The 15,070-nt window shown below is 42.2% G+C and overlaps 1 protein-coding gene, 1 long non-coding RNA gene and 1 pseudogene across 2 annotated transcripts; 1 reads left to right on the top strand and 2 right to left on the bottom strand.

The window, feature by feature from the left end:
* The first annotated feature begins 315 nt into the window (after window positions 1-315).
* On the top strand, window positions 316-2,327 carry LOC119300593 (annotated as a pseudogene).
* Window positions 2,328-3,863: 1,536 nt separating this feature from the next.
* LOC119304407 lies at window positions 3,864-10,826 on the bottom strand. Its single transcript, XR_005148249.1, has 9 exons — window positions 10,490-10,826; window positions 10,202-10,400; window positions 9,347-9,399; window positions 9,151-9,263; window positions 7,618-7,846; window positions 7,250-7,315; window positions 5,356-6,687; window positions 5,077-5,197; window positions 3,864-4,991 (listed from the first exon to the last, which is right to left on the bottom strand). It is a non-coding gene; the product is annotated as an uncharacterized LOC119304407 (long non-coding RNA).
* Window positions 10,827-11,313: 487 nt separating this feature from the next.
* Window positions 11,314-13,268, bottom strand: LOC119298628. Its single transcript, XM_037575958.1, has 2 exons — window positions 13,198-13,268; window positions 11,314-12,100 (listed from the first exon to the last, which is right to left on the bottom strand). The coding sequence occupies exon 2, from the start codon at window positions 12,050-12,052 to the stop codon at window positions 11,477-11,479; it is 576 nt and encodes a 191-aa protein (XP_037431855.1). The 5' UTR covers window positions 12,053-12,100; window positions 13,198-13,268; the 3' UTR covers window positions 11,314-11,476.
* Between the last annotated feature and the right edge of the window lie 1,802 nt (window positions 13,269-15,070).

Genomic DNA, 15,070 nt, shown 5'->3' with positions numbered 1-15,070 from the left:
AAAAAAACAAAAACCCCAGCCACAGAAATGCTGACGCGTGGATGCCTATTGGTCCCGGTTGGTGCCACCAACCGGGACCAAAGGGTCTCCTGCCTGGGCTCTGCGCACTGCCCACGTGGAGGCCCATCAGTCCCGGTTCTGGATTGAACCGGGACTAAAGGGTCGGGGCATTAGTACCGACACTTTAGTCCCGGTTCAGGAACCGGGACTAAAGGCCCTTACGAACCGGGACTATAGGCCCTTTTTCTACCAGTGTTTTAGGACTGTGTTGGTGCCATAGATGGTACCCATGTGTTGGCAAGAGTGCCTAGACGCATGCAGCAACCATTTAGAGGAAGGAGGAAGGACCCAACCCAAAATGCCATGGCAGTTGTGGACTTTGATCTCAAGTTTACATATGTTCTAGCTGGGCGGGAAGGGTCGGCTAATGATGCCCTAGTGCTTGCAGATGCCATTGAGATAAATGATGGCTTTGTTATGCCTGAAGGTAACCTGCCTACATGCCCTCATCACTTGTACCCTGACCCATTCCACAGTAGTGACCTTAGGTGTTTATTTGGTTTGTTGTAGGTAAATTATACCTGGTAGATGCAGGATATGGCTACAGAACTGGCTTCCTGCCTCCCTACAGGGGGTCAGGTACCATTTATCTGAGTATGGCCCCAGAAATCATCCCACAAATGCTAGGGAGTTGTTCAACCTGAGGCACTCTTTCCTTAGGGTCACAGTTGAGAGGGGATTTGGGGCACTCAAGAACAGGTGGAGAATGTTAGACAACAAGCCTTTTCATCCATACAAAACTCAAGTCAAGCTTGTCTTGGCATGTTGCATCCTCCACAACTGGATCCTAGACTTTGGGCAGGATAGTTTTGTCCCTGATGAAAATTGGGTGCCACCAATTCAGCACAACCACACTGCTGCTGATGACCTTCTGTCCCAAGACACCCAAGCCATGGTTGAGACGAGGGATGCTATCTGCAATGCTTTGTGGGCTAGAAGGGGAACCCATAGGACCTGATTTGTTGTCCTCTTATGCATGTTAATTCTTGTTAATGTCTTATTTGGTAGCCCTGGTATGAAACACTTTGATTTGTGGTGATGATGTAATAATTTGTGGACAAAGCTGAGACCAAACAATGTTTATTCAACCAGTTGTAATTTTATTTGGTTATTGGTTCTTATTGTTGCTGTGATTCATCATGTTGTACTATAATTGTTGTATTTCTGTTTATATCAACTTTTAGGATGTCTTATGGTTCTGTTGAGGTGGCTGGTGGCCTGGAGGGTTTTATCTAGGTTGTGTTTGATGAGGCTCAGGTCCAGCAGCAGACAAATGCCCTCCTTGCTGCTCAGAAGGCCACAGCTGCTGCTGCTGAAGCCCAGCCAGCACCACCAACAGCTCCAGGACCCATGAGGTGGAACAACAACTCATCTGGGTTTGTGCTGAGGAGGATGGCATAGCTTGTGAGTGATGGTAGTAGGCCTGACAAGGTCTTTAAGGACAAGGATGTCAACTTGGTTGCCAAATACCTCAAAGAGTTCACTGGTGAGGTGGTCAGCCCCACTCAGCTGGTGTACAATCACCTGAGGAAGTAAATGCAAAGGTGGGGTAAAGTGAGCAAGCTGAAAGACTCGAGTGGGGCTCTTTGGGACAATGACCTGCATGCAATCATGGTAGATGTTGAGCACTACCAGAACCACATCAAGGTAGTGCCCTAGCTGTTAACCTTAATGCTAAAACTATTGGGGTTGGGTTTTTGGGTAGTGACCTATATGTTGACTCTTGTGAGGACCACCCTAAGGATGCTAAGTACCTTAACTGCCCTATTAGGTTTTATGTTGAGATGGAGGCCATCTTTGGCCATGCTATGGCCACAGGGAAGCATGCCTTAGGTTCTGGTGAGGCTCTAGGGCAGAACCAAGCTGACAGTATTGCTGCCAAGGTTGAGGGGGGTAGCTTCAAGTATACTACTAATGCCACTGATGTCCCAAGCAGTAGCAAGGCCACTGAGAAGATGACAGACACTAGTGTGGGCACCAAGTGGAAGAGGGGCACTTTCACTAAGGATGAGAAGCTCCTTCTCATGACCATATCTGATGCAGTTAACAATGTGGCCAATGCACTTAGAGAGACAGGCCCAACCCATGTTGATGCTAGCCTCTACCTTGCTGTGATGGAGAGCCCTGGGTTTAGTGAGGAGGCCCTCATAGTAGCCTACACCTACCTGCTGGACAACAAAGCCTAGGGCAGGGGCTTTGTTGGCATGAGTGACAGCCATAAGGTAATTTGGCTTAGGACCTTCGTAGCCAAGAACTACTTTGTGTAGTTCTTGGCCATTGTTGGGTTGCTCGGGATGAGAGGGGGTTGACTGTAGAGATGTATAGTTCCTCCACCTCCCTCCTCCACTCTCTCTTATTTTGACTACAGTTGACACACTACACTGTAGACTTTGTGCAGGTAGGTTGGCTAACTTGCTGTTGTCTTGGAGTTTTATTTTGCTGAGAGGGTGGCTAACTAGTTGGATTTGGTTGTTGGATGGACAACATTTGAGCCCTAGTCTGTTGGGCTGGAACTTGGTATTGTAAGACTTATTTTTGTAGCCTCTGTTGGCTACATTTCTACTATATTGCAATCATGTTTCCTTTGCTATCAATTTGCTTTTCTCTGATTATTGTCTTTGTCTTGGTGGCTCATGAGGGGATGGAATTGGCCTGTGATGCAAAATTACATATGAGGTGGCTGCTGTTTATTCTTTGCTATGTGTTTCTTTCATGCCTGTCATCAAACTCTTGTGAGTCATCACTCAGCTGCAACACCAAGCTGTTGCTTGAGATGATGGCACTGAATGATGTCCACAGGAGTTCCATGACAACCATGAGTTCTTATGTGGTTCTTTGTTCTTTGTTCGAATTTGATTCTTCATTTGGATGGCAGCCACCTGTGATTTACCTACTGGGATAACTCCACCTTGTCCACAAGCTAAGGCCAGCAAAATTTGCAACTTGTTTCATCATTTTCAATGACTAATTGGTTCCATGAAGTACTGTTGAGAGGTAGACATTTGAGATGCAAACTGATGATTGTTATTGTGATGTAAACTGATGGTCCATATCAATAATTTGTTGATCTTGCTTCAAATAACTGTGATCTTGCTTCAAATATGTTGATGGTATGTTGTTGGTCGTAGTTGGGATGCCTGGGAGCTCCCCAGCCAGGCCGGCTACCAAACTCAGCCCCGTTTGGGCGGTTGGTGGCAGTTGGGTTGCCGGCCGGGCTCCCAGGTGGCGTCCAAACAGAGCCACACCTCTCTTGGGCCAGCCAACCAAACATGAGAGGGTGGCCCTCTTTTGCCTGGCTTTGGCTGGCCATGGCCTGGGTGCTAGGCCGGGCTCCCTTCGGCCACCCATCTAAACACGCTGAAACAGACCCTGCGTAGCTAACAGTCACAATTTTGTTTTATGCAATTCAGACTTTCCGATTGGCATTGACGGTTGAGACGGAGTAGCACGAAATAAGATCAATTGACTCGAATCAAGCACGTTCTTGTTGTTGCTTATAACCCAAAGATTTGCCGTAGCAGAGATGCCGCATTATGCTAAGCAAACAGTGCTTTATTTGGCATATTTCATGACTTTACAGACAATTACTTGATTGACGTCATTCATTATGTCATAAAAAATAGTCATTATTATTTTTCAACACAAATCTAATGACATCAATTTTATGCTCTAGAAAATTGTCTCAATAAAAAAATTGCCGAGCACTTGTTCCAATGAAACAAAATGCACCTAATTTCAATCAGATTGAGTATATCACAAGCACCACAAGCGACTGGGCAGCAGTTGACATGGAATGATAACGAAGAACAGAAGCAGGATATCAGCCCTTGATTATTTGTATTAACACCAGATGACAACACTTAAAACAAGAATCGAGATATTCAAAGTGTTGACATCACTCCTTGGCTCACACTTGAAAATTGCTCTAGCTAATCTCCTAGCAAGGCCCAAGAACCAAGCACAAAATTAAACTCAGGTCTTAACAAGTTCTAGATACTGATGCACTATATCTAGTGCGATTTGACATACTCCTACACTATGTTAAGGCCTTCAGATTCTTCGCCATAGTTTCCAAATGAAGCAGCCAAAAATCAGTTTTTGCCTATTATAGGCCACAGTAGTTGCTTGTAGTGGTACAGTAGGAAATCAATAGTTACCTTGACGACAACACAGACAAACCTTGTTTGTGAGCTATGTCAGCGAGCTTATTCACATTCCAAGCCTTGTCTCGGTAACCAAGATGGTGAAGTTGAGGATTTGTTTGGCCAAAATCCTTGAATGCATCTATTACTGAATCTATTCAGGAAAGTAATGATCATCTCCTCCATTGATGCATTAGGTTTATACTCCTCATCAAGTTGCCCTGAAGCTCCGAGTGTGTCAATTTTAGGGGATGCCCCACCCGGCGACATTACACAAAGAGGTTGCAAGCCCGGCTCAACTTTCAGCCTCTTACTCAAATCACAAGCAAATGATGGAATATCAGAGGAGAGTTTTGGATCACCACCGATAACAGAAGGATTAAGCATATCACCTTATTTGATTCTGGATCTCACTTTCCTACACGATTTTCATCTCACTTTGTGTCTGTCTTTACCCTGCGACCACCAATCCAGCCAGTTCAATGGCAAGCCGTCTATTTTCCGCTGTTGTGTTGTATGGTAATCCTAGACGACTTAGAGAGTAACCATCTGCTCTCTGCAACTATAAAAAAGGTCTGCATGGCGAACAATAAGCTGGAATATGTGAATCATGTTTGGAATTGAATGCCCCTCCTCCACAAGGACTTTCTTGGTGTATCTGATCCATATCGGCAAGCGGCTATCACTAGGAGGAAGTCTTCTCGGAAGGGCAGGCATGAGAATAGCGAGAGCTTGCTTCACCAGTAGCTTATTCTCTGGTTGGCATGTCCGTAGCAGAGTGATGAAGACCTGGGGAAAATGATGTCACATTTGTATCCAGGCATAAGAAAATGACAAGAATACACAATTATTCTAAGAGAATTTGATGTAATACCTGTAAAATAATCTTTTCGGGTTCTTGATAGGACTAAGAAGTGACAAACATTCACAAAGGTCCACTGTTTGATGGAGTTATCTTCACGCTTCAGATGGTTCCAACCGAATTTTATGAGTTCCTTTCGATGGTGAAACAGATCATTTTGTAGATATTTCAAAAGCAATGTCGCTAGCTGAAGTAGTTCTATCCTCAATGGTTCATAAATGAAGAAACATTTCAACGTATATTTGCTAAGTGTAAAGATAATTTGGCGGAAACCAGGTTTAATATAGTTACCTGTTCTGGAGGATCAGCAACAATAGTTTTAATAATTATAGAAGGATTAACAACTTCCCAACCCTGTCAATTTTGGAAAGAATAAGCTACCATTGGAAGTATAAGAATCTGCATGGTAACAACTAAATGATCTTGCCCGTATTGTTTTGACTGAAAAATGTTCAGAAAGTGGTTAAGGATAGTTTTCTTCAAACTTGCAGTGTATCCTTAAGCAAGCTAAAAGAACATGTACAGATGATAAGTAAAATAGTCAATAAATACATAAAAAGATTCTCATAAGTCAGAAACAAGAAATGGCATTGCCTCTATGACATAAAATTCCTTGAGAAAGCTATAATCTATATAATTGCGGTACAAGAATATTGATAGCATATCAAAGAGTGCACCAACTTCAGTACGATCGTGTCTCAAATAATTCAGGAAGCACTTTATAAGCCGCTTGCTTTCCATCACCTGTTTAGAGAGCGATATTACTAAAACTCAGGCATTAAAAGATACATGCATACGGTGTGGTAAGAAGCGAAGTGCAAATATTGGGTATGAAAGCGACATAAAACTTCCATGATGGCAGTTTTGTGTAAAGGAGTGGACACATACTAAATATGCAGGAGCCAATTGCCAGGGTATTAAGCGTTTGAATGTACCAGGTATTAAGCTTTTGCATATACCATGATTAAATTGCATATGATACACAAGTCTTTCGATACATAAGATACACGAGCCGTTGGATGTACCACGATTAAATTCCATATGCTACAAGTACAAACAGATTGTAAAGCATTTCAATTAACTGTTTCATATACCAGGATGCAGTTTAAGATTGTCAATACGCCACTAGTGAAAGGCATAAGTAACTTGGAGAAGTTTTTGCCAATGGAATAAAGAGCGAAACAGAAAACAAGGGCATTAGGGACTTGGCTAACTTACGGCCGGCCGTATTATAGTCTTACGGTACGGCCTTGCCGTTTTAGGTAAGAATACCATTATTGTATTCTCTTTTTTTGGCAAGATGCTATTTAAGGCTGTATGTTGGCGCTTGCAGCAGGAAATTTTCCCGCCCTCGTGGCTTGCGAGCCCAGGCCCAGATACGAGCACGAATTATAGGAACAAAAGGCAAATCTGTCTCAGAAAATGCTTTTAGGTACTGCATGTATATGTTCATAAAAAAGACAATGCATTTAGAAAAAAGCAAATTTGCATCCACAGTTTTTTTTAAAAACCACAACATGTACATCTAGTCCCTAGGAAAAACATAGGTTTGCACATTCTTCTCTATACATGGCACATATCTTGTTTCTCTGTTCGACTGTACATAGTCTGCATCTTGGCATCCTGCATGTTAAAAAAACATTTGTCATAAGTTTGTTGCCTACATGTCAAGATATAGAAGCACATGTTGCATGCAAGGGACCATCTTAATGAGCTACTTCCAGATTTACAACAAAAAGGCTAATTTGCCATTTTAAAAGAACATTATTGCCTAATAATTGGCATTTAAATTGCCTAACAAATGACACTTAAAAACAAGATCATCCCTAATGGTTGAAAATCTAGTATATAACCATGTCAAATGTGAAGCAATTGAGCCTATCAGGAAAAAGTACATGTTGCCATGCAACTGATTTAATAAAGCAATAAAAAGACATCATAACAAACTTTCCACCATGTAGAAATTGCAGCCAGTGAGTATTTCAGTTATATAATTTCAGTTTGAATTGAGCAATAGCACTAAATTAAGAGTATAGATTGCGGTGTCAAAAAACAGCAATACTAATCTTAATGGGTAATGGTGAGGAACTGGCCTGGTTAGAATGCCTTGTTGCTGCCAACAAATCAACACCTCCCCTATTGCCCCCTCCCATGCATAAACATGTAGGTCCAGCTGAGGACTCACCTAAAATCTGCAGTCTTAGGGGCTGTAAAAGGCAGAAGCACCATTCCAAGGTGTGCGATAGGGGGGCTGCAAAAGACAGAATTTGGTCAGGGTGAAGCCTGCAAGTGAAATAAAAGCAAGTTATGCCAAAATCAGAGTACAAATTGGACAATCGAGTGTTTCCATGTATGCTTAGAAATCAGAAGCTCAAATGAAGCAAATATGGTAATGTTATAGTGGATTGTATTTTTTTCAGGCAATTACGCAATATTATCTTCATAATATAAGCAGTTTATAAATTCTGAATATGCAAGTATAGTTCACGAATGAGCTAGCTAGCTATTGCATCTTGCAATGAGGTAGTTAGGTGGAGATGGAATAGGGCTTACGGGTGTATGAAGTGCTCGAAGAGAGAAGTGCAAAGGATGGAGATTCTCAGGGAGGGAGGCTGTGATGGGAAGCTAAGCGCCGCACAGCATCATGCCGAGCTGCTGTAGCCTGTGGAACGTGCAGCTATCGGAGCTGGTGCTCGATATACCAAAGACGAGACCCCACGGTGCGGCCCCTAGCGATAGCAACATCCCCATCCATGACTAGCGCCCAGCTCACCGCGCACACCTGCGCCACAAAACCGAAGAGCCAAGCATGAAGGATGAGGCGGAGTGCTGGGTCCATTGAAACACAAATCAAAGTTACGAATGCTACTTTTTCATATTATAGGCAATAATAGTGCTAAGTGTTAGACAATAGTAGGTTCTAGATTAGGAAAAATAGTATTCTTGATTAAGCAATAATAATGAATATAAAAAATGCTAAAGTAACTATAAGATGCTTGATAATATATTTCTAAGTTACTAGGTAATGTAACTTAAAATGCTAAATCTAACTATTTCCTGATGCAACACTATACAGATTCGTTGCTTAATGGTGGAACTGTATTTTGGAGCTTATAATTGCTTAATGAAGGATTGAAATACTCTACTTGATGTCAGGTGGTTATTAGAATATTGTCTAAAAAATTGCTAGGTCCATATTAGGCAAAACTGTATTATTCACCTGATTATGTGAAGTACTATCCATGATGGAGAAATTGGTTTTTCTTATGCAGAATAGTATTTTTTCCATAACATAGAACTATGTTATGGAATAAGGAATATACCAATATCATTGCCTAATGCATAAATGTGTCTTAACCTGACATAAAAGTAATTTTGCCTAATGAAAAATTAAACTAATGCCTAATGTGTACCAATATCATTTCATAATGCTAACTAGTTCTTAGTTCTAGTTTTATTGTGAAAACATGAAACAATATGGAATAGCATGCCATAATTTAATCTGGGATAATGCAGCATGCTCCATATTTGCATAACCATGCAGTTTTTTTTTGGCTAATGCAGTACATGAGGCACACCCAGATTTGTAACGAAAGGCTAATGCAGTACATTTAGGAGCACAATGTTGCCTAACAAAAATGACACTAAATTGCCTAACAAACACATGAAGCAATAAACACAGTTTATTTGCATAAAAGACGCCTTGGCTGTGCTACCTAGCTAGAAAACTAATACAAACAGTTCACAATCACCGGCTCAGACACAACACAAGCAAAAAGCACAAAAAGCTATATAAATGCATCCACAGTATTACAATTGAAGTAACACCATTACTTCCGTAAAATCTCTGATTCCCAGCTAAAGTAACAAGCTAATCTGAAAGCAATAGTCCAGCGTCGGAAGAACTGTAAGCCTCCAGGGGACCAAAACCACACCTCTGGATTATTTTTCTACAAAAAATGCATCTGCCTACCGAAACAATGACGGAGCAAAAGAATTAATAGGTCCAATCCACTCCCAATTATGCGCAAAAATAGTTGAGTTGTCGCGGGGGAGACAAAGGAAGAACGACGGCGCAATGCTCACCTTAGTGGGGAAGATGGATGCAGAGCACCAGAGGAGGTGGCATCCTCAGAACTGCGACCGTTGATGCCTGATCCACGGAGGGCGCGCGAGCTGGAGTCGTAACCAACGATGCACTACAAAAATAATTATATATTATAAATTAGGCAAAACAAGTGAATAAGCTAGGCAAAATAGTGTTAGGAATTAAGCAACAAACCATGGATATGCCAAAATAATTGAAACGGATAGCTATCGGCACGGGGTTCAGAGCTGTGGGATACAGATAGGAATAAATGCATCATTGGCAATGGGATGTGCAAACAAAAATTGCAATATAGTTTGAAATTTTCTGATATCAACATCAAAGTAGGCATATGCAGTTTTGCAAAAATAAATAAATAAATATAATCTCCTAGTGTTTTCCATGAGGTCATCAACATTGGTTTCACGCTGCACACATTTGAAAACTGGGAACAGAGGAATTAACCTTAGGAATTGGAAGAATAAATAAATATTAGCTTTGGAAAACAAATACCTTAACAGGGGAATCCCACAAGCAAAAACAGGCAGCGAGGGTGATTGGAAAAAAAGACAAGCAAATTCACTTTACAAAGAAACTGTCAATATGAGAAAAATATGGTGATGTGAATCTGGTTTACCAATGAAGCTGTCCCAAAAAGTGCCAAAAGGTCTGGTACGCTATCTGAAATGATAGCCTTAATTCACTAGGAAACAGGCCAAATTTGATACCTTTAGTCAGGCAAGTTTAATGTCACTAGTTAAGAAATTTAATATCACTAATTAAGTAATTTATAATATCTTTAGTCAGTCAAGTTATTAGTAATTTAGTAGCAATTATGTGTGTCCAACACCAAAAAGAAAAGGCCAACAACCTCTGTTAGACTATAGCAGAATCGGTTGTACTCATTTCAGGATGATTTGAATCATTTGCACGATAGCTAGGTTTAGTATTAATAGCGTAGAAAAACACTTAGTCCCAATACTTATAACAATCTAACATCATATGCATTCAAGATGTGAAGCTGCACTTTGAGGAGAATCTCAACCATACTTGTGTACTCCAATGGACCAAGCAAGATGAGAGAAGTAGATATCATTTGCATGCTTCCATCACCAGCCACCCAGAGTTGATACAGCAAAGCATCAGCAACTGAGAACACAGAGAAGCTAAGTAGATACTGGAGAAATCACTTGCCTGTGTGCCAGCTTCACCAACAAATCACTAGGCACCTTCGCCAACAAAATCACTGCTGCAATAAGAACCGAGTCAGAGGACACATTGAGAAATCACTGCTGCAAAAAAACGAGTTAGAGGAGAGGAAACGTTGGTGTTGCACACCAGATGGGGGAGAGCAGTGGACGGGGGTGGGGACGCCTACAGCGGCAGCAGCATCGCACGGAGAAGGCGAGGTTTGCTGCCGCCCCTCGCTGGGCGCGGACTGCGGCGTCGGATTGCGTTCTGGGCCAGAGGGAGGCGATGTACGTCTGCGCATAGGGCTGTGGCCGGAGGGTGCGCTGCTGTGGCGTGGCTCCCGGACCGCACGGTGGTGGAGCTCGTCGTGGCTAGGGTTGTTGCGCGGCGACCGATGCAACTAGATCTGTGTGTCAGAAGGAGGAGGAGGTGGGCAAAGAAGGGGCTGGTGACAGCAAGGTGGAGCGGCGTAGTTTAGTTGAGGACTGCGGCGCGACAAGAGGAAATGGAGATATGGAGGATGGAATGGTGGCGCACGGTGGGCTCCTTTCTCCTTGGCAGGCTAGTGGAAGGCTAATCACATTTCAATTCAATTCAGCTTCAAATACAAGGTAATGTTTTGTTTATAGTATTTGCAAAGATTTAATCATGGACACTCGCAGATCCCTCCGTCCCTAAATTTATAAGTCTTCTAAGAGATTTCACTAGTAGAAAACTAGTACATGCAGAGCAAAATGAATGAATCCATCCATGTTCTAAAGTATGTCTATATTCATCCGTATGTAGTCTTTTAGTGAAACCTCTTAAAAGACTTATATTTGGGATTTCTTTTCTACGATACTATATTCTTTTGGCATATATTACCCCAAAAGAGCGAATACCTCCATGTGACTGTACAGTAAAACACAGAATGGATGTTTCTCAAAAAAAAAAAAACTGAAAGTAATTGCAAGTTGTACCCTACTAGCACAGAATGAGAAAACACTACCCAAGATACATATCATTTAAAATCCATTAATAACACATCCAAACATAAAGGAGGGTCCAAGAAATACATCGCAACATTTGATTCTAAACTGTTTGCCACGCCCCTAAGAAATACTCATCACAACAGCCTCGAGCTGGCTGATAAGTCTACTCATCAGAATACTCATCAGGATCACAGAAAAGAACCGGGGTCTCCAACACTTCGGTGACCAGCTTGACCAGCAACGGGACACGCTTCTCAAGCAAGACAATGTTACCATTACCTTTGAGTACACCATCAGCAGTATCCTTTAGCATTTCGCTCAGCTTTTTGACTCGGCCTGAGACCTGATCCTCCTCGGCAAGCAATACGCCCAAGGCTACGATAAAGCGCTTCCTGAGATTTAAGAGCATAATTGCTGAGTCTTTCATGAGGAGGAGGGCTTGCAGGGCGCCCCGTTCCAGCTTGGCGTCCTGAACCTTGAGCTGGGGTAACACATCATGCTCAAGCATCTGGATTTCCAGCGACAAGGCTGCCACGACCGAGAGGTTTTCCAGCTCCGAGCATGCCCAGAACATCGACTCCACGATCAGCGGGCGGAGGAGTGCATACGACTCGCTCGCTATGCGCACCGACTCCAAAGAGACAAGATTCACAAGCATGAAGTCTTTGGAGTGGCCCAGCTCATCGGTGCGGGCCTGCAGGGCTTGGATTTCGGCATGGGAGTGGATTTGGTAGAGCATCTTTTCCTTTTGGGGTGAAGAAGACTGCAGCAGCAGAACAGTTGGTTGCTGCTACCTGGTTCAGACAGCACAAACAGAGGATGATTTAATGCCAGGAAGAGACCATACAGCACCAATCTAAAGCTTCTACTTAATTAGTTAGGACAGCAGCAAATTTGCATCGTGCGACAGAATAGTTATTAATATGAAGTGAAAGCAGCAATTCAGCCATGTATTTATACTGATAGGCAACTAAACAAAATGAATGAATACACTCAATCACCCAAAACAGAAAAATAATTAACATATAATTTGGTTCAAAGTAGCATAGAGATGCCATCATTCATTGTATTATATATTGTGAGCAAGAAAATTGCATCTCCAGAATTAATGCCTCAGCATCAATCAAAGGAAACAATAAACTAAACAGCTGGGAAATAAAAAAATTGCATCCCATGTGCAAGGGCATCCCATAGTGAGCATTTACAGAAGTCGTCAAGAAGAAGAAGACTAGAGATTGGTTGGTTGGCAAAAGATACATCATCATTGGCAAATATTAGTATCACATAAAATACATAAATAAACTTGCAAACAACAGAGCTGGAAAGCAGCACATATGACTAGAGGTTAAGTGGTGCCTGTGCATAAATATTTTAGGATCCCAAAAAATATTGTTACCTACCCAAACAGAGCTAGAACATGAATTGTATTTTATTTTTATTTTGTGATTTGTTGGCATGATGAAGTTTTGTTGATTTTGATCCATGGATTTGCTTGCTTGGTTTCGAGTGGATCTAGCATTTCCCCAAGTTTGCCCATCTTTCATCCTCGGATTTCCCAAAATCGCGACAGGCACAGTTGAAGAATTCATACACCATTTGAGAAACCAAAATCTGACCACAACCAAGCAAGCAAGCCCTAACTAAAACGTCAGATTGATTCCTTAATACGGATAATCGAACCATACAAACAAACAAACAAACAAACCCTAACTAGTTAAATCCTAGTATCCTAGTCATGCGAATGAATGAATACTCAAAGCCAGGCAGGAAAGGATACAAGACGGCGCTGGCTGGATCCGAGACCTATATATGAACCCTAAGCGCCTACCAACCAATCAATCGGAACCAACTCCAAGCTGATCGGGATGTACTACAAGTGCTCACCTCGGGCCGGGCCGGGCGATCTGGAGAGGACGAGGAGCGCGCCGGGCGATCGATGTGAGAGGAATTAGGGGGTTGCGGGTAACGGCGGCGAGGCGATGGAGTGCGGGGGAGAGATGGAGGAGGGCAAGAGGGGTTCGTTCGGGGGTAAAAAGCACAGAGCCGTGCCTGGCCCGTTTAACCCAGTCCCATTTGGCCAGGTTTTTTTTTTGAATTGGTTTGAATTGCTTACCACATATGTCACATGGTCCCATTTGGCCAGGTTTGATTGTCTATCCGCCTCGCATTCTCTGATTTTTACCAATTTATTTATTAATAGTAGCAAAAATGCCCGTGCGTGCGTGCAAGTATTGGACATATAGTTTATTAACCCTGCATGAGATTTATATGTATCCGCCTCAAATCCGCCTCAAATCACCCGTGAGATTTATATGTATCCACTAATGCATCATGTGTTTCATCAGTTTATCTTCTGATTTAACCCTGCATGACACCCTCATTCAACTTTGGACCAAATATTTCTTTCTTTTAATAAAAACTGAGACATCCCTCGATTTTTTTGAAATTATAAAAAGAACTAAAACAATTCTAGACCTAGCTAGAGTACCAAACCAAAAATAAAACAAGAAAACTTGCGACATATACACACAAACAGAAAAAAAAAATAGCAGACAGATAGCTGGCCGGCGGACGAGCAAGCAGCGGCCGTAGAGGCAGGAAAAAGAGGACCGGCGCCGGCACCGGGGAAGGGGAAGAAACAGATCTCCCCTCCCCTCCCCTCCCCTTTGCCCACTGTTGCTCTCTCCCATGACCCTCAGTCAGATGAGATCCATCCGTCCGCCTCTCATCTCATCTCATCTCATCTCATCTGCTGTATTGTATTGTATTGTATTGTATTGTTTTCGAGTCTACTATTCCATGTTTCACACATCTGCAAACGATTCCTTCTGATCCTATCTCTCTTGTTCTTTCTTCTCACTATTATAATAGTAGAATAGAAAGAAACGCGCAGGCCGTGCTTCAGATCAGATCCCTCACAAGTTTTCTCTGGCTATTCTGTATTTTTGCCGAGTTAAAATATCAGTTTGTCTAATTCACATCTAGATGTTTTTTAAGGATGTCACATCTAAGCTCCTGCAAGTATATAATGTAGCAACAAGAAATAAAAAAACTAGGATAAAAAAATAGACCACAAACAAAGTAGACATCAGCTTAGATGTGACATAACTATGTCACATCTAGATGTGTCCTAGACAGACCCTTTAACTATATCTATCTACATCTCCAATGGCATCACGTCAGCCCATGCAAAAAGATACGAAAAACCCTGTCTATCAAACATCCCTACACATATTGAACAAACCGGACAAAATACAAGTAGGCATGTTGTTTTCATTAATTTTTGGATTTACATAGCACAAAATAAAACTAACATATTCTATGTTTTGCCGTACGGGTGCAGCGTCTGTCTCCTAAGCTCCTCGCCAGACGTCCTACACTTTGTTGTCGTTCGCCAGCTAGCTGGCACAGGTCGTTGCCGAGTATTTGACAAAAAAACTACCACATCAAGGATTGCCGTCCCACTGAACTACCACATTCAAAAAAGTGACTAATAACTACCAAATTTTTTTAATTTTGTGACAAAAACTACCACTTTTGAAAAATGGCCAGTTTAGACAATTTAAACATGTTTATGAGATGCGGGACCCACCCGACAGGGCTGACGTGACGGCAAAGTCAACTCTATTTTACTTTGTTAAGTTGACCGTTATGACAGTTGGGGCCCACACGTCATTCTTCTTCGTCCTCTCTCTATCTTTCTTTGGCATTTTTCCAAACAACTCTTGTGCAGCTTTCAGCCTGCGCCCAGCTGCCC

This window comes from Triticum dicoccoides, chromosome 5A, assembly GCF_002162155.2.
Source record: "Triticum dicoccoides isolate Atlit2015 ecotype Zavitan chromosome 5A, WEW_v2.0, whole genome shotgun sequence".
Lineage (NCBI taxonomy): Eukaryota > Viridiplantae > Streptophyta > Magnoliopsida > Poales > Poaceae > Triticum > Triticum dicoccoides.
This window is presented reverse-complemented; position numbering and strand designations above follow the sequence as displayed.

Coding starts and splice junctions, on each gene's coding strand:
- LOC119298628 (XM_037575958.1), bottom strand. CDS start 12,052: ATGCTCTACCAAATCCACTCCCATGCCGAAATCCAAGCCCTGCAGGCC.